The 24882-nt window shown below is 42.3% G+C and overlaps 1 protein-coding gene across 1 annotated transcript; it reads left to right on the plus strand.

Annotated features, from left to right (window-relative positions):
- The first annotated feature begins 878 nt into the window (after window positions 1–878).
- LOC149300233 (NPC1-like intracellular cholesterol transporter 1) lies at window positions 879–20698 on the plus strand. The gene is made up of 19 exons (XM_089485667.1): window positions 879–2195; window positions 4431–4645; window positions 5189–5289; window positions 6505–6677; window positions 6993–7121; window positions 7480–7662; window positions 8240–8354; window positions 9251–9378; window positions 9615–9752; window positions 9981–10070; window positions 11355–11545; window positions 11931–12049; window positions 12337–12463; window positions 13458–13513; window positions 14222–14372; window positions 16014–16245; window positions 17135–17248; window positions 17541–17703; window positions 20529–20698. The coding sequence occupies exons 1-19, from the start codon at window positions 1038–1040 to the stop codon at window positions 20696–20698; spliced, it is 3753 nt and encodes a 1250-aa protein (XP_089341793.1). The 5' UTR covers window positions 879–1037.
- The last annotated feature ends 4184 nt before the right edge of the window (window positions 20699–24882 follow it).

Genomic DNA, 24882 nt, shown 5'->3' on the forward strand with positions numbered 1-24882 from the left:
CTTGTGACCTGGCCTGTCCCCTCCTCCTCTGTCCCATTCTCTAGTTAATAAGAAGCAGGTTTTATCACACCTGCTGCTCCCAATTGGCTCCTGTGCAGGATCCGGAGCTTGAAAAAGACAGATCGATATTATCTTACTAGTTTGGCTTCCCATTCCGCACTTAACACTTGGAGCGACTCCTACCCTGTTCCTGGATATACCCCATCTGTCCTGACACCCAAGCCCTGGGGCAGGTTTGGAGGGATCAAGGATGCTGCCCAGGATTATTATCGTAGTGGTTCTGGGGGCAATGTCCCACCCTCAGGTGAGTTATTTTTTTTTTTTTAAGGAACAGATACATATGTAAAAGGTATGTACTACCCTGCGATAACAAAGGCTTTCTCATCGGTCAGAGAAACCTCTCCAGCTTCATCTTAGTAAAGTAAGACCCTTTATGTAGTAAATTCAGAACCTATTTACTAAAGTTAAATATACATTAACTTTACTACATACATAATATGTACATTAGTATAGTACATTTTGGCTCATCCCATTTAATGTCAGGTCAATAGAAAAGGGCATTTTAGATTATTCTAGTAAAATAATAATAATAAGGATATAATACAGTAACTGATTGGTTGTCTTACTTGTTTTACTTAGGTTTAGTCGTTGAATACTTGCTCTAGTATCTGTCATTTGGATGTCTCTCCCACTATATTCACATACTAACTGTATTCATTTTAATACGCATTCAACATGTTTCTATCTGTTCCTTTTGTTGACCTTAGCGTCCTGTCCTTTGTCATATCACAGTATTAACTGAGATGTGTGCTACTATGTATATATGTGGATATATGATGCTTATACACCGTTCTCTGTTCCAGGTCCACGGGGCAACCACTATCCACAGAAGCGGTTATTGTTCATTATATGAAGAATGTGGGCTGAATCCAGAGGTGTCAAGCAGTCTGATCCCAGCTATAACTGCTTGTGAGTCCAATACTCCAGCCAGGAAACTAAGTGGAGCACATCTGGCACTCCTTAAGGACATCTGTCCAATGATCTATAATGGAGATAACAACACTTATGCTTGCTGTTCAATTAAACAGCTGCAGAGTATAGAGAAGAACTTTGCTCTTTCTAAGGTCATCTTAAGCAGATGCCCATCCTGTGCTGAGAACTTTGCCAATATCCATTGCCAGAACACCTGTAGCCCAGACCAGAGCACCTTCATCAATGTCACCCGCACCTTTCCCACCAATGTGACAGGGCAGCTAGAGCAAGGCGCGCTAGAATATGGCTGCTACTACCGCAAGAGTTTTGCAGAAGATAGTTTTTATTCCTGTAAAAATGTACGTCTGCCTGCCACTGGGGGGTATGCTATTGCAACCATGTGTGGGAAATATGGTGCTGAGCTCTGCAACAGCCAACGGTGGCTGGACTTTCAGGGGGATATTAGCAATGGACTGGCACCACTGATCATTAACTTCGAGTTGCTAGACAATGACACAGAGGTTGGAAATGGCATTATTCCACACTCAAGCAAAGTTTGGAAATGCAATGAAGGCCCAGGAGGGAGCGAGGAGAATTCCTGCACATGTCAGGACTGCAAAGAATCATGTCCCAAAATCGCTCCTCCAGAACCCATCCCTGACCCATTCCAGATCGGAGCTCTTGATGGGTATTTGGTGGTGAGCATGGTGACCTGTGGAACCTTACTTCTCCTCTTCTTTCTGTTCCTGGGGTACAGATGTGCCAAAAGGTGCTGCAGGAAAGACAAAAAAACCAAAGAGCTTCCACGGGTTACAGAATCCAACCTGAGCTGCTCAGAGAAGCTGAGTTTAAAGACCAACAGGCTAATGGAAAGAGCCTTTCGCCATTGGGGTACTACAGTTGCATCTTATCCCAAAACAGTTATTGGAATTTCAACCGTTATAGTTATTGTTCTCTCAGCTGGCATGATATTAATCCGTCTGACTACAGACCCTGTGGAATTATGGTCTGCACCCCACAGCCGAGCTAGACAAGAGAAGGACTTTCATGATGCCAATTTTGGGCCGTTCTTTAGAACCAACCAACTAATCATCACTGCGCAGAACCGTTCTTCATACTCCTATGACTCTCTTTTCTTTGGAAAACTGAACTTCAGTGGCATCCTCTCCCCTGACATCCTCCTGGAATTGCTAGACCTCCAGACCAGACTACAGAGTATCACGGTATGTGAATCTTCCTGCTTCAGTCAGCGGTAGGCATATTGTTGGTATGTACAGTATCTGAATAGGGTGGGAACTGGTAGGACCCACATTTTTGAAGCTTTACGTTGATTGTGAAAGGCAGTTCTGTTTCATTTTTAATTGTGGGATAATTTTAGGTCAGCTGTGTGCATGACTTGATGGAATATTAAGAATTCGTTATGGCCAGTGATTTATCCAAGAGAAGAGGGAAAAAAATAATGCATAAGAGAAAGTTTAAAATGCTTGGTATTTGAGTAACGCAGCTATAATGGCACTGCATACAGGAAATCACTACAGTCTTGACTGGCGTAATAAAAAATATTATAATTAGTTTACATATAAAGCAGAATGCATATGTATTTTCCATGGAGCTGTCCATTGGGAAGACACACAAAAGCAGGTGCCCTTTATAATATATATTATATATTGCAATAGAACCCAAGTATGTTTACCATCTGAAACTAATCAAGTTAAATGTATGTTTTAATGTATGTAGTTTTAATGTAAAAGCAAGCATTAGAATATTATGATGCATAAAGATGCGTCAGCAAGGATGCATGACATTGGATACGGGTAATCTTTAATGAACACAATCATTTTAGGGTCCAAAGAGTTACTGTTCACAAACATGTCTTGACTTAATATAAAGATGAGATAATATGCATTATGTACTGATGGGAAAGTACTAGATTAATTAAATATATTAACAATGTTAAAAGCAGATTAACTGTATATGTTTAACTCCGCTCACTTTCCTAGTACGTATAGTATAGAATATGTTTTAATGTTTTTCAATAATTACATGGGTTCCTCAATATACAGTATGTACAGTCATAATCTGTTGTTATGAAATTGACTGTTTAGTAAGGATGACATAAATTGAAGTTATTAGATGAATTACCTAAACCCTTTATCCACTGGGGTTAATATTTAGGTGCCTTCTAAATCTAATACGTCCTTGTAGCTCCTCATGGTTAATGTAAAACCCCTCTGTAAATGGACAGTGAGACACACTGGGAAGGACACAGATGAGTTTTGTTGGTTGAGAACTACTATTGCTTTACCCCAAAACAGTGTTAAATTGCCATGTTGCATAATAGTAATAGTAAGTAAAAGTTATAGCAGAACAACATTTTTTATTATTATTATTTATTGTTTTATATAGCTCCACCAAATTCCGTAGCGCTGTACAATGGGTGGACAGGACATAACAAGTAGCATGTAACATAACAATTTGACTAACAGAGACAACAGGTGAGGAGGGCCCTGCTCAAACGAGCTTACAGTCTAGAAATGAGAACGCAAAGGATATGCGCCACAGTCCCAGACATGTATTGATATACATCGGTCTCCACACAGAGGGAAATATGTAAATGTTAACCAAAGTGAGCCAAAAGTTGAAAATGAACTAATACAGAAGGGTGAATGTCTAAGGCAACAACATGTATCTCCTAACATTTCGACACGTAGCCTTTCTCAGGGGTATAGAAGCAGGAGGGAGCAGGTTGTATAAGGTTATGTTTTACAAGAGGTCCACCTTCTACTTTCACTGTAACTCATGATGAGGGTCATTGGTTTCAGTGCTGCTTTGTGGCGTTCTTCTCACTTAATAATGGCTATAGAGTAGGCCTTCTCTCATTCTCATTACCCCTGGACTTGCTACCTTGTCTTTGCATGTTCTCCTGTGGTTCTGGAATTGTTGGCCAGTTCAAACCTGTAGAGGGATCATGATATTAGGAATTCTCGTAGAAAAGAAGGTTGCCCACTTCTGGCATATCCTCCAGGTCTGCTATTCTTCCCCTTTCTCTTTCCTTTCCTCACTGGTATCTCAGACACATATCAGCCATGTGTACCCTCTTTGACTATTGCCAACCTAGTGTAGAGCTTTCTGAGAGTTTACCATCTACATTGTGACAGAATAGCTCAGATAAGGCTCTAATGTCTCCTCTATACTCCCAAACTGTGCCCCCGTTTACCCTTGCCAACCTTGTGCTGTCTGTCCTTAAATTTTACTGTGCTGTCTGCACAAAATATGAATACATTTCTACCCTGCTAAAATCGTTTAGGGTGATATTTTCTAAAGATGCGCTCTGTAATACTGGATGTGATGAGATTTAAATATAACGGGTTAGGCTTTATGAAGGCTTTAAAATAGTTATTGTTTTGCGAATTATAGTTATTTTGTGCTGATTAGACTCCAACTTTCCTCTATTCAAGGTGTGGTCAGAGAAACACCAGAAAAATATCAGCATTCAAGATATCTGCTATGCACCCCTGAATCCTTCAAACCCCTCAGCCGAGGACTGCTGTGTGAACAGCTTGATGCAATATTTCCAGAATAATCGCACCAGGTTCCTAATGGAGGTGACGCAGACCGTTTCTGGAGAAACTGCCACAGTAGGTTGGCGAGACCACTTCTTGTACTGTGTAAAGTAAGTAAGGTTATGATATGCACATCTCGGTTGGTAGAGGGCTTATGAAGTGAAGGGTTTAGCGCAGCTACAGGTCAGATTTCGAGCTCTGTGGGGTCAACATTTGAAGCAGTGGGTAGAAGCAATGAGTGGCATTATTAATGAAAAAATGACAAGTAGAGTAGAAGAAAATGTCAGTGCATATAAATTAAATACCCTTGAGGTCAATATAGGAATAGCAAAGGAAGCTGCAGGACACGATCTAGGTATAGTGATTACTGGCCATATGGGAATACAGTGACAGTGTTGGTGAATGATGCATAAGAATAGTTGAGAATGATTTGGGAAGGGGCATAATAAGCACTGGGTTGATGAGGTTGCTAAGGGATTGGCACAGCGTAATTTGGGATACATGTTCAATGCAGAATCAGGGTGATAAGGGGAGTGGGGTGGTTCCAAGACATAGATGCGGCAGAAGAATGATGGGGAATAGGAAAAAATATAAATCCATTGGGTCTAGTTGGGAAGAAGGAGATTTATCATCCAATTGTTCTCTCTTTGCAGCTCTCCCCTGTCATTTCAAGACATCACTGACTTAGAGTTGAGCTGTATGGCAGACTATGGTGCTCCAGTCTTCCCTTTTCTGGCTGTGGGTGGATATGATGGTAAGAAGGCAAATTCTACTGCTCTGACACCATAAATACTCACTGACAAGTACCATCCCTAATATATGTGACCTCTCTGTAAATAACAGTTAATACCCTTACTCTTGTTTATGCAATTAACCTGAATGGGCACATTTAAACTACTGGTCATTGCTGTAATCCTATGAAACTCCTGCATTTCCCTGTCCATACATTACATAGTTACATAGTTACATAGTTATATAGGCTGAAAAAAGACATGCGTCCATCAAGTTCAGCCTTTCCTATATCTGTTAATTTGTTGCTGTTGATCCAAAAAGAAGGCAAAAAAACCCCGGTTTCGCTCTTTCCAATTTTGCACTAACCAGGGAAAAAAATTCCTTCTTGACCCCAAAATGGCAGTCAGATTTCTCCTTGGATCAATAAGCTATTTCCCCATAATTAAAGATTATATCCCCGAATATTATGTTTATGCAGGTATCCATCCAGTTGCAGTTTAAACGTCTGTACAGACTCCGATAAAACTACCTCTACAGGCAGAGAATTCCACATCCTTATTGTCCTTACTGTAAAAAACCCTTTCCTCTGCCTTAGACTAAATCTCCTTTCTTCGAGTCTGAACGCATGACCATGTGTCCTATGCATAGTCCTGTTTATGAACAGATTTCCACACAATGGTTTGTATTGGCCCCGAATATATTTATATAATGTTATCATATCCCCTCTGAGGCGACGTTTTTCTAAACTAAACAGATTTAAATTAGTTAACCTTTCTTCATTACTATTGTGCTCCATTCCTTTTATTAATTTTGTAGCCCGCCTCTGCACCCTTTCTAGTGCTATGAGATCCTTCTTTAGAATAGGTGCCCAAAATTGCACAGCATATTCAAGGTGCGGCCTTACCATTGATTTATACAGAGGCAACATTATATCTTTATCCCGCGACTTGATGCCCCCTTTTATACACGACAATACCTTACATTGTCTTTTCCGTCAAAGCATCTAAAAGGTTACTACTGGTACATAAAGTTTTGTAGTACTGCATAATAGTCCCAATGGGTATATTTCTAGAGAGATATGTAGCTGGGTTTGTCACTATACACACACACATACACACACATTTGTTCATCCCTCTTCTCCGTTGTTTCTGGTTATTGTTAGTTTACTTTTCCTACTTTTTTGTCTTCTTTCTCATTGTAGTTTTTGTTGATATAATTGTCCCTTCTCTTCCTACAGACAATGATTACTCGGAATCAGAAGCCCTTATTCTCACAATTTCCCTAAATAATTTTGCCCGCAACGATCCCAGGTTTGATTATGTGTTGCTTTGGGAGAAGAGGTTCCTGGAAATTGTACAGGAGTATTTAGAAGACCCAAAAAGTAACTTTACCTTCTCTTATTTGGCTGAGGTAAGAAGCAATTAAAATCAAACTCTAAAACTCTTATATTTGTAGAAAAATTCAAATACAAGGACACGAGATCATAATCTAACAGATTCTTAGCTGTAATCGAACTTTGCCATTGAGAGGGTGGTAGATGATATAGACTACATGTCTAGAGATTCTAGAGGTTAAAACGGTGCAGTATGTTAAGTTGTAGGTCAGGCTACGTGGGCTCTGTGTATGCCGTCAAATTCTGTGTTTCTATGCTAATGAGACTTTATGTTCTGTATTTCTCGAACTGTTACATACCAATTTAACTTTTAAAATCTCTGTCCCTGTCAGCGTTCCCTGGAGGATGAAATCAACAGAACAACTACAGAGGACATCCCTATCTTTACAATTAGTTACCTAGTAATCTTCTTGTACATAGCGCTTGCTCTCGGGGAGTACAGCAGTTGCCGACGTGTGCTGGTAAGATATTCCTCCATTGCTTTCAGACCTCTCACATGATCTCTATACCCCCCATGAAACCCACACAAGAGAGGTGTTCATGGATCAAGCAAGACTCACCCACATCAATAGATTCCATCACGCTATATGGCCATATATTGCTCAGCCGGCCACTACATGAAAGTACCCCAAGTATAGCGAGTCCTATCCAATTTTTCATGGCTATATTGCTTGTCAATTAGCTGAATCAGTGGGACTGCCTTGCATTTTACCCCAAGTGAGGCAATTGAATGCCTTTTTCTGGACTCATCTACATGTCAACGACTCAACGAGAAAGGATGTCTCTTACAATCTCCTGACCTCCTCTCTGTTTCCTTAGGTGGACTCGAAGATTACCCTAGGCTTGGGGGGAATCTTGGTTGTCCTGGGATCTGTTGTCTCATCTATGGGTTTCTTCTCTTACTTGGGTGTTCCATCTTCACTTATCATTGTGGAAGTCGTGCCTTTCCTAGTGCTGGCCGTGGGTGCAGACAACATCTTCATCTTTGTGTTGGAGCTACAGGTACAGTGACCCCTCCTGACTGACGTGGCCAGACTGGAATTAGAAAAATCATGGATGGGTACTAAAATTGGCATATAACATTGGCAGATAATGTTATGTTATGTAGTCTAACCATAACTAGAAAATGTTACAGACCACCTGCAGTATAAGGTTAGTAGAACCCTCACCCAAAGAAAGACCTAGCCCTGATAAAGCACAATAATAATAATAACCAAGGGGATGGACATACACACCAAAAGTGATAATTTGAACATGTACAACAGAGAAAAGAAGCCATGACCAGAATGGCAGATTACAATTAAATTTATCAATAACAATAGGTCACAGGCTAAATGTGGCAAGACAGAAGGCAGAAGATAGAAAAAATACAAAAGAGCCAGTCACAACCTAAGAATATTATATATTAGAACGTCATCAACACCCTGCAGTGATCTACAGAGCATTGCTCTGCTATGGCATACATGTTTCTTTGTTATTAGCTCCGTTATCCACTTAATTCAGTTACCATACAGCTGTCAATGACCTTCCAAACATTGCTCTGTTATCAGTGACGTTCTCTTGTGCTTATCATGTGCAGAGGGATGAGCGGAGAGATGGAGAGAAGAGAGAGCAACAAATTGGAAGGGTCCTGGGCAGTGTGGCCCCCAGCATGTTACTCTGCAGTGTTTCAGAGTCCCTCTGCTTCTTCCTGGGTAATGCACCTATTGTACCAATATATACACCATCATACTGTCACACAGTACAGGGGCTAATGGTAATGCAACATACCCATGTGGTATATAGTCATATCTAGTGCAACATGAACCTTAGAATATAACATATAATATCTTATCACTGCCTGTACCCAGTCATGAGCCACTACCAAATAAGAATGGACACGCTAGGACGTTTGTTCTTAGGATAAGCTACATTCTTTAAGCAAATGCCTTGCTGGGTTTATGAGAAGTCCTGCGATGGTCACCATGTGCAAAGGCAAACACAGACAGGGGGCAAGGGAAGGATCTTTCACACGCTGGAATTTTGCCCAATAAACCTGCAAAGAAGTTTAGGAACTTAGGTGGCAAAAGAATAAATGAACATGAGTAGCGTTAAGTATGTGAGATAAGTGGCTGACACGAAATAAACACACGAAATAAACACTTTAACCTTACTTTCTTTACCTAAAGGAAAAATCTTATATTCACAACATGGTTACAGGTTGCTGCACTGAACCTCATCAGTTTATAAACTCGAATGGAGCTTTTTTTATCCCTTGTTACTTAAAAATAATACTAGATGATCTTCTTTCCACTCAATTACCATAGCATGGATTACAGATAATTATACTATTATAGTATCCAACTATACAAAAACATGTACCATTGTGTGTCCTTCTCATTTGTTAGTATGTATTTATCTGGAAAAAGTACATGCTTAAATGTGACTTAATTTCTCCTTTGACCTGGAAAGTGTATGAAAAACAAGTACGTTTGGTTAATGGGGAACATCAGGTCACATTAAAGAAAAGTGTCAGTTTTAAATAGTGAAAGTAGTAAATCACCCATCCCATTCCCATATGTACTCATGGTGTTATTGCTCTTTGCCCCAGGTGCCCTCACCAGTATGCCTGCTGTACGTACGTTTGCCCTGAATGCCGCTCTATCTATTCTCTTGGATTTTCTGCTGCAGATCACAATGTTTGTGGCTCTCGTGTCTTTGGATACTAAACGCCAGGAGGTAAAGCAGGGGGTTTGTTAATATGGCACAACAATTTACTTCTGTAACATACTGGACATAAATAGGTTAATTTATCAGACAAGATGTACAAAACAAGAAAGCAACATTGTACATATAGATATTTACTATGCTTTAAAGTCTGTTTGTAAGCTAGCCCTGATCCAGGATTTCTAGCCGTGTCCAGGATCCCAGTGGCACCCTGCATTGCTCATTGTCTTCGCTCGTGTTCTTGCCAGGAATCTCGATATGACATCTGCTGCTGTGTAAAAGCCAAAGGTGGTAAACCCAAGAAAAAATCCAAGGGGCTGCTGATCACATTCATGAAGAAGGTGTATTGCCCCATACTGCTGAACCCGGTCAGCCGGGCCATAGTGGTGAGAACTCACACATGTTACAGAACCTTTATTACAGATAGCAATATTAATAGGGTTCCTCTCCACAATATAACAAGCTTTCTATCAAATGTACACTATGGTATATTCCTGGCGCCTCTATACAGAACCATTTCTCCCAGTGTATGGGCGCCTCCAGTTTAAACATCTTTCTCTCCGAATATATGCAGATCGATATGTCTCTTACATGTCTCTTTTTCCTGTGTACAGATGGTGGTGTTTATATTCATGTTCTGCTGTGGGCTGTTATTTATGCTGCACTGTCCTGTTGGACTAGATCAGGAGCTGTCTGTACCCCTGGTAAGTATCACAGATCAGTGTATTTTTTCTTTTAGTTTGATGTATGTGTAAATTGTATATGGAGTTGTGTGTGTAGCGATGCTTGTACCGTGTGAGTGGATGGAGTTGTGTGTGTAGCGATGCTTGTACCGTGTGAGTGGATGGAGTTGTGTGTGTAGCGATGCTTGTACCGTGTGAGTGGATGGAGTTGTGTGTGTAGCGATGCTTGTACCGTGTGAGTGGATGGAGTTGTGTGTGTAGCGATGCTTGTACCGTGTGAGTGGATGGAGTTGTGTGTGTAGCGATGCTTGTACCGTGTGAGTGGATGGAGTTGTGTGTGTAGCGATGCTTGTACCGTGTGAGTGGATGGAGTTGTGTGTGTAGCGATGCTTGTACCGTGTGAGTGGATGGAGTTGTGTGTGTAGCGATGCTTGTACCGTCTGAGTGGATGGAGTTGTGTGTGTAGCGATGCTTGTACCGTGTGAGTGGATGGAGTTGTGTGTGTAGCGATGCTTGTACCGTGTGAGTGGATGGAGTTGTGTGTGTAGCGATGCTTGTACCGTGTGAGTGGATGGAGTTGTGTGTGTAGCGATGCTTGTACCGTGTGAGTGGATGGAGTTGTGTGTGTAGCGATGCTTGTACCGTGTGAGTGGATGGAGTTGTGTGTGTAGCGTTGCTTGTACCGTGTGAGTGGATGGAAGGAGCTCGGACAGCCTCCTCCAGATGGAGTATAGGTTCCTATGTAGAGTGAGTGGATATAGTCTTACAGAGTGGCACTAGCAGTTGGGACATACCTATAAAGTGTGAGTGGAGGTGGCTCCTTCCATGTGGTATATAAGCGCTTGTACATACTATGGAGATACGCTTGGGATCCAGTGATTGGAATTCCCTGTGTAGAGTTGGGTCACAGTGGGTAAGGGATCATTCATAACCATTACATAAACAATGAGGAAACTGCTTCAATGGTATATTTACCACTATTTACAAATGAACTGACTTTTGTGATGTAACATTAATCATCCAAACTTAGATCATAAGCTGGCCTTATTATTATTGCTATTATAATCTTTTGTACTGTACATGGCTGTACAATTTACAATTTAACTTGGGAGAGTTAACAGAAATATTTGTTAACATAACAAGTATACATTAATACATACGGACACATCAGGAGTTGTACATTAGGAATGGTGGGCTTTTGAGGGCCCCGTTCAAGAGCTCACAATCTAAAAGAATAGTATGGGTAACTGAAATGAAATAATAAAATGAAAATAAAATAATGAAATAAACATTGCCTCTTTGCAGGATTCCTACGTGTTGAAATATTTCGAAGCTCTGAACAAGTACTTTGAGGTCGGTGTCCCAACATATTTTGTCACCACGTCAGGGTACAACTTCTCTAGCATTGATGGGATGAATGGTATCTGCTCCAGTGTTGGGTGTGATAACAATTCCATGACCCAAAAGATCCAGTATGCCACGCAATATCCTGAAAGGTGAGTGCTGAAGCTCACTGTGCGTAATAACAGTTCAACACAACAGGGAGAGAGAGGGCATTTTCCTTTTATTATCTGAGAATTCACCAGTCTTGGGTGACTGGGCAGATTGAGAGGATGGCGATGTACCATGAATATTGAGTACATATTTATGGTGCTCTTGAGTCTGACCTTCAGATGGAGGCAGCAATAGACTTTGGTAAGGTCATGTAAGTGCACCTTCTAAATGCACCAATGTCCACCAACGCCACAGATTGCTAATGTTGTTATTTTGTATTATTGTATAATATTGTGCAGTAGTTGTAATTATGTAGATTTGTCCTGTAATGCTACAAAATCTACTTGTCTCATCCATGTGTAACGCAATGTCCTCATTTTGCCCTAGGTCTTACTTGGAGATTCCAGCATCCTCCTGGGTAGATGACTTTATAGACTGGCTAAATCCCACCTCCGACTGCTGCCGGTTACTATTATTCAACGGGACATTCTGTCCATCTACTAGCAGTAGGTACCACCAGTGGAATGGGGTTGGGGTTGACAGACATAGCAGTAGGGATTTTTCAATATGAACTCAATTGTCAGACAATTGTTTTGAGGATTTTTATTGTTCCTTTGTACTATAACCTGAGTGCCCCTTGACTCCCTTTCGATATTGCTTTATCGGCACTTCAAGTTAATTGAAAAGAATAATAAAAAATGTCGGCAAAACCATGCTATAAATATCAGAAAAGCTTCCGGCTAAGAGATCGTAAGATGCTCCACTTGACTATATTTGTGTTCTTCTCTTCCAGCATTACCAGGGTGTTTGAGAAAATGTATCCAAAATCCGAGTGCAACACTGAGACCGACCCTGGAACAATTCAATAAGTATCTGCCACTATTCCTACAGGATTACCCAAACCTAAAGTGTCCCAAGGGGTGAGTAATATAGCAATGTGTAGAAGAGATGAGGACATGCTGGGACACTGATCTATACAAGCCAAATACACGCCAACATGGGCGTTTAACCCTTTCACTGACAGATCAAATTAAATAGGTGGTTCAATTAATGGTTTTCCCCTTGGAAATACATGGAGGATTTGGAGAATCCCCCAAAATGCATTTGCCCTTTTCCCTTGACCCCCAGCTCAGCGTTTGGCAGAACATATCTCCACCATATTACCACCAGCCAGCTCCAGCACATGGTCGGTTTTAGGGGGCTAATGAGACTCCTGTTCATATACACAGAAAGCGCTCCGAAAAGAAGGGCTGCAGAAAGCTTCTTACGTGAGATCTATTATCTAAAGGGACATTCGGGTGTTCCATGCAGTTTCACCTACAGAAAATATGTACTTCAAAATGTTAAAAAATAAATAAATTACTTTTAATAAATACTGCAATTGCTCCATTATGATCAGACGTTTTGCACCACTGATTGGATGCATGAAACCAGCCAATCAGCGGCAGGAAAGCGCTCCTATTAAAGTCAATAGGAGTGCTTTCTGCACATATGCACAACGGGTCTCTTTCGTCCCTACAGCCCTCATCAAGCCAGAGCTCAACCTGACTGAGTGTATAAAAAATGATGTACAAAGCAGAGTCTTCTCATACTAAATATAATGTTTCTGTGGAGTTCAGCAAATCACTATTAATTTCTTGGCCCCAATAGAATAAAAATATTGCACAAGTCAAAACCAGCTCCCTAAATTCAAGATTACATACCCCCAGAGTCAGCTATTGTCAGAAGTCAGCTTTTTTCCTATGTGCCTTGGGAGTTGGATCGCTTAGTAGCGGTAGGTAGGCTCTTGTTTTGTTTTTGCATTTGTCTGGATTGTAGATGGCTCATAGAATTTAGTCATGTTTCCTTAGAATATTGATCTGATATTAACAGATATTCTATAATTGCCTTATAAACTGTCTGGTTTCTTTGCAGGGGTCTGGGGGCGTATGATAATGCTGTCAAACTCAATGAACATGGAGACATCGTAGGTAAGAACATTAAGTAAAATTGAACACTTATTTTTTCGAAACTCACTTGTCTTGCTGCCTCATTTGCACCTCTAGCTCACATTATACTTCATTCTTTGTTCTCTCCATCTTCCCTTCTTTTCTGCTAAGTGCATTACTCTCATAACTCCATATTAATATTTATGTTACTATTATAAGCATACCTGGGAACTCTCTGGGTTTTGCCCAATTTCTTATCTGACCCACTCCCTGCCCGTTTCTCTGCCCTGACACAAAGGCACCGATGATCAGTGAGGAAGGGGCAGCTGTGTATGAGCCCCTGAGCATGTATGGGTCCCTTTCACTCTCTGCAAGTTGTTTAAAGATGCTGTTCCACTTTCCAGCATTGTTACATTGTGGTCTCATGTAGGCATCTCAAGAACGGACCTACTTTCCAGCATTAGAAACATTCTGATCAATGCCCAAACCCTTCCTAGAAATAATTATTTATTCATGCAAAACGTTGCCTCATTTATATTTTTATCAGGAATTTTTCGTCATGTGACACAAAATAAAAAATGACCTGTGTCCTGAGGTTTATTTGTCTAACAAGCTAGAGCGCTCAATTAATGTTTCGTCTAAATGGAACAGCACCTCTAAAGTTAATTGATGAGAGATTTATTAAGCATTGTGATGTGAGAAGGTACTGCAGAAAATAAATAAAGTTCCCGTTACCGGATTTACCCTTAGCTACTCGTTTCATGGCATATCACATACCTCTGAAGAACTCGCAGGAGTACACGGCTGCCTTAAAAACTGCAAGAGAACTGGCTGCCAGCATCACACAAACACTCAGACAGGTGCCGGGCACGGACCCCGAATTCGAGGTCTTCCCATACACGTAAGTGGACATCTCACCTTGTGGTTATTTATATTCCCTTTTCTTTGGAAGTCTTAAGGATCAATTATGGTGTATAAAAAAGTGGTCCAATCACCATAAAAACCAGAAGAATGTCCAATCAGCAGGAAGATTCCATTGGCTATTCTGGTGATATAGGACCACTTTTAGAACATTGTATAACAATTGCTCCTTACGAAACCTTTCCATTTATTCTCCAGCACATTATATTAGGGTGACTCCGTATGTTGGGGATCACAGTCTAAGAGCTAGGGGGGCCACATGGTAGTGATGGATATATAGATTCCTTTATTCTTTCATGTTCAATCATTAGTACCTGCCACTGTGAGTGGCTGTGATCCTTCTGTGATGTGGCATAAGCCAATGGCCACCTGTGTGTTCCCATGAGGCACTGATTGTCCCTTCATACCGTGTTTCCCCGAAAGTAAGACAGCGTCTTACTTTCTTTTTATCCCTAAAAGCCCCACTATGTCTTACTTTCGGGGTATGTCTTATATTGGGAAAATTTTTTCGAATTTAATGCTTTCCTACCTTTCCTTTCTTCTTTCAGCTTCTTTTCCTCCTCTTCGCCAGTTCTTGTCTCCTTCCGGGTCAGAGGGCACGGACAGCGGTGGGCGCGGCTTCAGTGTTGTGCGCCGGGATCTGACAAGAAACCCCGGCGCACAACAGCTGTTGCCGCGCAGATCACAAGGGAGCGGTATCGGAGGTCATTAACAGACCTCCGGCTCCCTTGAGTGATTTTAAGCCGGGTTGAACCCGGCTTAAAATCACTCAAGGGAGCCGGAGGTCTGTTAAAGACCTCCGATACCGCTCCCTTGCGAGCCTGCTCCTCCAGCGGCGGACATTACTGTCCGTCTCTGGAGGGGTGCCGGGTGCCGCAGGTTGGCACCCCCTGGAGTGTGGCGCCCTGTGCGGTCGCACACCCCAAAGGTCGGCCCTGCTCTAAGGGGCCGGCCTTAGGGGTCTGCGGCCGCACAGGGTTTAAATAAAAACATCGGGGTTTTTTTTCAACTTTATTTAACATCCTCCATGTTAAATAAAGTTAAAAAAACTTTATTTAACATCCTCCATGTTAAATAAAGTTTTTTTTAACTTTATTTAACATGGAGGATGTTAAATAAAGTTAAAAAAAAAACCCCGATGTTTTAATTTAAATCCTGTGCGGCCGCAGACACGTAAGGCCGGCCTTGGTGGGGACTTCCCGGCCCCTTAGAGTGGCGGACCCGGTCGCAGGTGCGGCGGGCCTAAGGGGCAGGCGCCCCTTATGCCCTGCGTTAATGCGGCCGTAGGCCGTAGGCAAATCCCCCGTGTTTCCCCGAAAGTAAGACATATGTCTTACTTTCGGGGTACGGCTTATATTAGCTGACCCCTCTGAAACTCCCGATACGTCTTACTATCGGGGGTGTCTTACTATCGGGGAAACACGGTAGTTACATAGGCTGAAAAAAGACATGTGTCCATCAAGTTCAGCCTTTCCCATATCTGTTAATTGCTGTTGATCCAAAAGAAGGCAAAAAAACCAAACTAGGATGCATGTGCTTTCACTATGCACCAGTATGTGAGGCGTGTACTTTGTCTGTATGATGCATGCTGTACCTGTGCTAACTGAAGCCCTCTGTGCAGGATCACGTATGTGTATTATGAGCAGTACCTGACCATCGTCACGGAAGGGCTGATCATGCTCGCGCTCTGCCTCATTCCCACATTCGTTGTCTGCTGCATTCTGTTGGGTATGGACTTGCGATCTGGTTTCTTGAACCTACTCACCATCCTCATGATCCTTGTGGACACAGTTGGCGTCATGACCCTGTGGAGCATAGATTTCAATGCCATCTCCCTCATCAATCTAGTGACGGTTAGTGATGTCAGATTTCTTTGTGTCATATGCTTATCACTCTTCTGTAAACCAGATGAGTTCTGTGCCCATTTCCTCTGACCACTACGTTAATAAATGTGCTCTCTTCCCCATCTTTCCTCTCTGAGACTTTGCTCCTCTGTTCCTCATGTCACAGTTCTGTCTCCTCTCCATCCCCAATCATTTTGTCTGTAAATTCTCTTTACAAATATTTATATTTCCTAAACCATTTGTATTCGAGCCATGGTCCCAAACACAATATCAAAATATTACTAGACTTCCATATTATATCTTTGCTTATTTATTGATGCTTGCCAAGGTCATGGAAAGGATTCTGATATCCAATGACCTTTACAATTGGTTCCCAAAAGAAAAACTATTATCCTAAACCACTATTCTACTTATCATTTTATCCACCCAACCACTTATCTTCTCCTCACATGGACAACAACAATTACATATAGCTAAAGGTTTGCACGTAATCATGTACACAGTTCCCAGGCCTGGACTGGCCATCTGGCACACCGAGCAAATGTCTGGTTGTCATTAGTGCGTAAAATTAATAACTAATTTTTAAAGTAGCCCACATTTCAAGAGAAGTTCACTGGGGTTGGCCCTTGATAAGGCATAGTGAAGCTAGAGATGTCACATTTTTCACCTATATATAAATTCAAAAGCAAAATCACAGTTTAGTCTATAATTTTGCTGGCCTAGGCCAGCAAGGTCTAGGACAGAAAAGGTCCTGGGATCGGTGGCAGTCAGGGATGGGAGGCAGATCGTCCTATTAAGCGAACAAGCTCTCCAGTGCAGCACTGACCAAGGAGCCCCCCTCTGTGTATCTTTGTCCTTCTGGTTTATGATTTTTTTTCCCCAAATTCTTCCCATTCAGGCCATTGGAATATCCGTCGAGTTTGTGTCTCATCTGACTCGCTCCTTTGCCATTAGCCTCAAACCCACCAAAGTGGATCGGGCAAAAGAAGCAACAATCAACATGGGAAGCGCTGTAAGTGACAAATCAGATGGGATATATATCGGAGGGTAACTAGTATAGCACACGAATGATAAAACTGGGAAGGTTTTGTTGGGGCAGGTATGATGGGGCACTTAAATTGCAAAGCTATCGGGAGAAAGCAGAAGAAAGCATGAGGGAAGAGACAGCACTAGGGGTGAGAACGCAGGCATAATAAAAAGACATTAAATAAGTAAAACGTTATTGGATGAGATGGTTAACCGCAGGAGAGGTAACTCTTAGCTGTACTGCACCCCAATGATCTTTTTTTTGTCCTTGCTAATAGGTTTTTGCAGGAGTGGCAATGACTAACCTCCCTGGAATCATTGTCCTGGCATTTGCCAAAGCCCAGCTCATCCAGATCTTCTTTTTTCGCTTGAATCTGACTATAACTCTGCTTGGCCTGGTGCATGGACTCATCTTTCTGCCGGTTCTGCTCAGCTACTTTGGTAAGGATATGTAGTGAATGAAGGGATTGCTCATTTGAGTTGTGAACATGCCTTGCTTCGTAATATGCCTGTATCAGTGCTGTATTGTTCACCTTAGAGGTAACACTGATGGTGTCTTTTTTGATTTTAGTTCAGATCCATCTACTTCCTTTTTATTGCGTTAGACTGCGTTAAAGTAATTACACTTACGGTCAGGAATAGGAACTCAGCACCATAGGGATTGTGCAAAAAAAAGAAGAAGAAAAAAAAAAAAGATTCTGGATCAAAAGCATGTGTAAGTGTTTGGGAGGGGCAAAGATGGTACAGGTTGGCTACTTATGGCACTGGCAAGCTGTTTGGGGCAAAAGTGGCACTATGGGGCATGTTGCTTGTGCCCCATGACAATTTTGGAACCAAGGCCCTGTGGTTTCTGGAGCACATGGAGCAATTGCTTTGGCGCCCAGAAATGACATTACTTCTCGGCATGCACTGTCAGTAATAAATATAAATATATTCGGGGCCAATACAAACCATTGTGTGGAAATCTGTTCATAAACAGGACTATGCATAGGACACGTGGTCATGCGTTTAGACTGGAAGAAAGGAGATTTAGTCTAAGGCAGAGGAAAGGGTTTTTTACAGTAAGGACAATAAGGATGTGGAATTCTCTGCCTGCAGAGGTAGTTTTATCGGAGTCTGTACAGACGTTTAAACTGCAACTGGATGGATACTTGGAAAAACATAATATTCGGGGATATAATCTTTAATTATGGGGAAACAGCTTATTGATCCAAGGAGAGATCTGACTGCCATTTTGGGGTAAAGAAGGAATTTTTTTCCCTGCTTAGTGCAAAATTGGAAAGAGCGAAACTGGGGGTTTTTTTTGCCTTCTTTTGGATCAACAGCAACAAATTAACAGATATAGGAAAGGCTGAACTTGATGGACGCATGTCTTTTTTCAGCCTATATAACTGTATATAACTGTATATACATGTAACTATGTAACTATGTAAGGGAGGATGATTGTCGCATGTTGTGGTACCTGATCAGATCACTACTCAGTAAGGGAGCTACAGGCCACGAACAGCACACACAATGGAATGTATCAGTGTGTATAAGTGTGTGTGTGTCGTGTGGCCATAAAGAACACACGGGACTGTATAAGTGTGTGTGTATATGTGTGTATGTATATATAATGTATGTATGTTGGGGGGGCAAAACAGATTTTAAAAAGAAAATGAAAAATTCAGACAAGCTAGATAAAGAAAAAAAAGAAAGACATAAAAAGGTAAGGTTGAACTGGTGCCTGAGTGATCCAGCAGATGGCGGTAGTGATCCAGTGATAGGCATTAGTGGTGATGATATCTGCTGAATGACCAGCAAATATAATAGTAACTGGACTACATAAAGGGAAGTATGTTTCAGAAGATGAAAAGGGTCAGAAATAGATTATGTACAGTGACAAAATATGACTGTGCAGATAGAAAAGAGTGTCAGAAACCAGCCTTATGACCTAGTTGCCCTGGCAAATATCACATTTATTGAAACTACACGCAACTTAGCATATACCGTGACTAGATCGTAAAAAATATCATCATCGGATGTTTGAGATCGGAGAAAGGTTTGATTTAAAAAAAGAAAGATCAATAACAGCATAGGGATTGAAACATAAAAATGATAACACAGGGTCATCAAAATCATTGCACGTTGTTTTGGTGTCGGCCCTAAGCCCAACCGCAGAGATAAATATATCCTTCACATTAAAACGGAGTCATTTTCCATGGAGCAGATTCTTCACAGACACATGTGGCTTTAACACGTTTGTTCTGGTCTAAATGAACCTCTCCTTCCTCTGCATTATAAACATCCCATCATGTTCTACACAACAATCCCACACTTTAAAATAAATGTAACTCCTTAAGGATGTGGACTTTTTACGCTGCAGGAGCCAATCAATATTCACCGGGTATTTCTTCTACCCCCATTTCACTTTGTCTTATTTAGTGCACCGACACAGATTATATAATGTTGGGTTTTTTCTCAGGGTAAAAATAGGCGTATTTAAAAAAAAATGTTTCCCATTATAAACAGTACACAGTCCATGTAGCCATATTAGCCCAAGAGAAAAAGGAGTCTTTATATATGTATAGTTGCATAGGCTTTTGGGTCCTTCTTCAGATGGAATGAACATTCCAGCTTCTAAGACGGCATGGAGCCACAGAACATGGCCGCTTCATGGTATGAAACATCATTTCTGTATTGAGGAGGCCGGAGACACAAAGATCTGCCCCAGCTCTCACCTCTAACCGCTACTCCCTGCTTTGGCTGCTAGCAACGTTGGGAGACATTTAGAGGGAATTAATAAGCCCAGGGCCTGACGAGGTGGTCCTGGTGATTTAAGCCCAGCGACCCCCTGGTAACATAAGTGTGGCTGGCGGCTCGATGTGCCCGGCTGTATGCTATGTTTTTATGTTCATGTAGCGTGTCGCCAGGCATATCCAGCTGCAGGCTGGAGCAGCAGATCGACTGAGTGTTTGGTGCTGTTGGCCAGCGGCCCACCAGGAAATTGCCCAGTGTGCCAGGTGGCAAGGTGGGACCTGACCAGGTCTAAGGGGCTTCTGAGACTTCTTGGCATAGAAGTAGGCTCTTTGAAAGTAAGCCCTGATTAACAATGTCTGTAAATGTGGTTTATTGTATATATTTTTTTTAATTCAAAATGATACATACATGGGGAGGGGCCCTTGAGCACAGCATGCAGGGGCCCCCGAGATTTTGCGTTACGCTACGGCATATTACCAAGGGTAATGGATGGATTCCTGAAATAACGCGTCACTTTTCGTTTGTAGGTCCTGAAATTAACCGAGCCTTGTTACTGGAACGGCAGTTATATGAAGAGAATATGACCAGGAAGCAGGAGGAAAATGTCTTCGAAAATGGATGTTTCCAAGAAGAGGAGAAATCACCAAATAACCAAGACTCACAAAAACAAAAGCACAGAAAGCACTCCAAGTCTTAAAATGGTGCCCACTTTGCACAACCAAAAGGCTCAGAGATTACCTCATGAACTTTTTTTTTTTTCAAAATGGCCTCTTCCATGCACTGTAAATTAGCAGTTAACTCTTCGCTGCCCTGTGGAGTTGCGCAAAGTGTCAATGGCATGATGGGAACTGCAGGACGTTTTTACATAACCCTGTGCGCCAGCTGAACTATTTTCAAAATACTAATTAAAGGGGGCTCTGACGACTCCCCCTGATGATTTATATAACATTAGAGGACACGCTAAAATGGTCTGAGAACAGGATGTTTGTGTGTTGGGTCGGTTAATTGCTTTTCGTTAATATATTAAAAATATAAATATTTTACAATAAAACACTATTTTTACACCTGGTCTTATGAAACAAATATTACTAAAACAGATTTAGCCGTGATAAGTACTGTGATACCTTGAAGTCTTCCTCTTTAGAAGAGACAGTTCCTCATCTGGACCCAAATCCTTCTGTCCTTCAGCCCTCTTTTCCTCTCCTGATGTCCATCTTTTCAGAATGCTTGTTGGGTATGAGGGTATTACAGGAGATTTTAAATTAGGTACCTAAAATTCAGTATTCCTCTTCTAAATGACTTACACCTCCACATAAACCGGTATTAATAGGTCACAGAGTCACATAAAAGTCATAGTAAAGTGTACCTCTTTGGGAATATGAAACATTGGGAATCTTTCCTATCCTAGCCTGTTTTAAAAGATATGATATTTGTAAGAACGAAGATCACTGTTATTACCGAGGGCATAGAATTCATAAGAAAACTATAGCCACGGCAACTAAAATCTATCAACTTGCATCAAACATGTTGTACAATTTATATCGTTATCTCCATGGACAATCCTTCTGTGACCCCTAAGATATTCTGTCTGGTTCCAGAATTCCCCATAAATTTGTCCTCTCCTGACAATTACTCCATATATGCATAAGTATGGTCTAGGTATTAGGTATGTGGCTATCCTCAATCTAATCTGAGACAAATGACTGATATTATGGTTGGAGTTGCTATAGCATGGAAAAAATGGCAGACCGCTTCTTATTGGTCATCAAATTCTACATTTCTATGTATTGGTGCAAGACAGGAATGGATATTTGTTGGTAATTTGTTTATGTGCATACTGCCTGAATGTGCTGACTTTAATAGTCAACCACAAAAAATCTATTTACTTACTAATGGTGGCAACCAAATGATTCTAATTGTAGTCATCAGGGTCAGGATAGCTATTGCACCCCCTGGGCCAATCCAAACCTTCGTGAGCGAGCAGCTATAAGGACGGGCTCCAGGGTAAGAAAGGGTAAGAGGCAGGCCCGGACTGGCCATAGGGCCTAATGGAGCTGCAGCTCCAGGCCCCTACCTTAAAATAGGCCCAGTCAGGACCGGACTGACTGGGCCTCTGCGGTCGTCCTTAACGCAGGGCAAAAGGGGCACCTGCACCTTAAGCCCGCAGCAACTGCGACCAGGCCCGCAACTCTAGCAGCGGGCCCGCTACTTACCTGGCAGACGCGCGCAAGCAGCGTCTCTTCTACCGCCAGGGAGATGCAGGAATCCAACGGAGCCATGTGACGTACGTCACATGACCCTGCTGCGCGTCTGCTTCCCCTGTGCAGATCCGCGGAAGTCTGCGAGCGGCGCGTACATCATCAGTTCAGGTAAGGGGGTGAGGGAGGCCGTATGGAGTATGTGAGATTGAATGAAAGAGTGAATTCATGAGTATTTGTGAAGGAGTGAGTGAATGAATGTTTGTGAATGAGTATATGTAAATGAGTATCTAAATGAGGGAATTAATGAGTATCTGAATGAGGGAATTAATGAGTATCAATGTATGAATGAATATCTGAATGAGTGAATGATTATCTGTGAATTAGTGAATAAATATTTGTGAACAAGTGAATGAATATGTGTCTGTCATAGCATGGATGTGTAAGGGGGGGCAAATATGCCACAGGCAGGCTGTTTTGGTGGCAAAGATGCCACAGGCAGGCTGTTTTGGTGGCAAAGTTGCCACAGGCAAGCTGTTATGGGGGGCAAAGATGCCACAGGCAGGCTGTTTTGGTGGAAAGATGCCACAGGCAGGCTGTTTTGGTGGCAAAGATGTCACAGGCAGGCTGTTTTGGTGGCAAAGTTGCCACAGGCAAGCTGTTATGGGGGCAAAGATGCCACAGGCAGGCTGTTTTGGTGGCAAAGATGCCACAGGCAGGCTGTTATGGTGGCAAAGATGCCACAGACAGGCTGAGTGAAACCGTCCGTGGAAACCCTCCGGATGCAGGTGTCAGTGTGGCAAAGCCTGTCCTGGTGTTTGTGATTGGGTGTCAGTGTGGCAGAGCCTGTCCTGTTGCATGTGTGTTTGGGTGTCGGTGTGGCAGAGCCTGTCCTGGTGTGTGTGTGTGTGTGTGTGTGTGTGTTTGGGTGTCGGTGTGGCAGAGCCTGTCCTGGTGTGTGTGTGTGTGGGGGGGGGGGTGTCGGTGTGGCAGAGCCTGTCCTGGTGTGTTTGGGTGTCAGTGTAGCAGAGCCTGTCCTGGTGTGTGTTTGTGTATGGGTGTTGGTGTGACAGAGCCTGTCCTGGTGTGTGTGTGTTTGGGTGTCGGTGTGCCTGTCCAGAGCCTGTCCTGGTGTGTGTGTCTGGGTGTCAGTGTGGCAGAGCATGTCCTGATGTGCGTGTCTGGGTGTCAGTGTGGCAGAGCCTGTCCTAGTGTGTGTGTTCGGGTGTCAGTGTGGCAGAGCCTGTCCTGGGGTGTGTGTTTGTCCTGGGGTGTCTGTTGGTGTGGCAGAGCCTGTCCTGGTGTGTGTGAACGAACACAGAAAAGAACCCCAGCACTCCAGTCAGCTTCCAATCCTTAGGTTACTTTATTCAAAGAAAGCAAAACAAAAAAGCAACGTTTCGGCCAAACAGGGACTTTGTCAAGCTCAAAAGGCCCTGTTTGGCCGAAACGTTGCTATTTTTGTTATGCTTTCTGTTTTTGTTTTGCCCTTTTTAGCTGCTAGCTCCCAGCTTCCTGGGAGTTGAGTGCTGAACCATTTCTTATTTTTTTTAACTGTCCTGGTGTGTGTGTGTGTTTGGAGGTCGGTGTGGCAGAGCCTGTCCTGGTGTGTGTGTTTGGATGTCGGTGTGGCAGAGCCTGTCCTGGTGTGTGTTTGGGTGTCGGTGTGGAAAAGCCTGTCCTTGTGTGTGTTTGGTTATCTGTTTCCTTAATTTACAATAGGAACTATTTTATTTTTACTTATCCAGAGATAAAACGCCCTCCTGAATTTGTAGTGACTTCAGGGGACAAAACATTCAAGGCCCTGAAATAATTTAGTGGAAAAGATAAGGTATTGTGTTATTTACTCTATATTTATTTCAAGGATTAGTCGCACTAAATAGTGGCTTCAGGCTTCCCATGTTGAATGACCAAGTATTATGTATATGTATGTACATATATGTTTTTTCATAAAAATGGGCTGCTCAGTCTGAAATGCCCGGGCCTATTTTTTGTCCCAGTCCGGGCCTGGTAAGAGGTATGATGAGGGGAAGTGTGGTAGAGTATGTTTTAGAGTGTGTGTGTGTGTGTGTGTGTGTGTGTGTGTGTGTGTAACTGTGTATGTGCTAGCGTGTATGTTGGTTACTGTGGGCAGAAGCCAAGGGACCATTCAGCTGTATGTACCCCCTTGCCAGAAGGTGGCAGCCCTCCCCTGGTTGTCCTTATGAAAACCGTGCCAGTAAGTAAAGATGTTTTCAGTTAAGTCATCCAGGGGTTTCAACTGCAAAATACCAGGGGGAACTATTTGGGAAAATACCATTAGATCGCAGCAGCATATGACAGAATCAGCCCTGGACTGTGATCTTGATAATCTGCCTTTCACCTTGAGACTCAAAGCTCCCTGAGAGTTGGAAGGTATGCACAGTGGACACGGTTTATAGGAAGGCATGCTTCCTAACAGATGTCACCCATTGGTGTAAAGGGGAACTGCCACATTAAAGATAAAACTAGACCTGAACTTGACACCATGTATTCATGTTTCAACATACCAATTTTGAAGTTATTCAGATTTATGTTGCCCAATTCCGCCATCACATCTGCCCACATTAAATATTTCTTCATTTCCCATGATCCTTCAACGAAAACTGGAATTCTACCGTCAGCACAAGACACGCTTCCCGATCTCGACATGTGTTGTTTTTGC

Source organism: Sceloporus occidentalis, unplaced genomic scaffold (assembly GCF_023333645.1).
Source record: "Sceloporus occidentalis isolate IW3139 unplaced genomic scaffold, rSceOcc1.0.p SCAF_26, whole genome shotgun sequence".
NCBI lineage: Eukaryota > Metazoa > Chordata > Lepidosauria > Squamata > Phrynosomatidae > Sceloporus > Sceloporus occidentalis.

Bases quoted from the DNA above. Each gene is read 5' to 3' on its own strand.
- LOC149300233 (XM_089485667.1), top strand. From the start codon at position 1,038: ATGATCTATAATGGAGATAACAACACTTATGCTTGCTGTTCAATTAAA. The intron at 7,663-8,239 runs GTACAGTGACCC...TATCATGTGCAG, and splicing joins TCTTTGTGTTGGAGCTACAG to AGGGATGAGCGGAGAGATGG. The intron at 11,546-11,930 runs GTGAGTGCTGAA...ATTTTGCCCTAG, and splicing joins GCCACGCAATATCCTGAAAG to GTCTTACTTGGAGATTCCAG.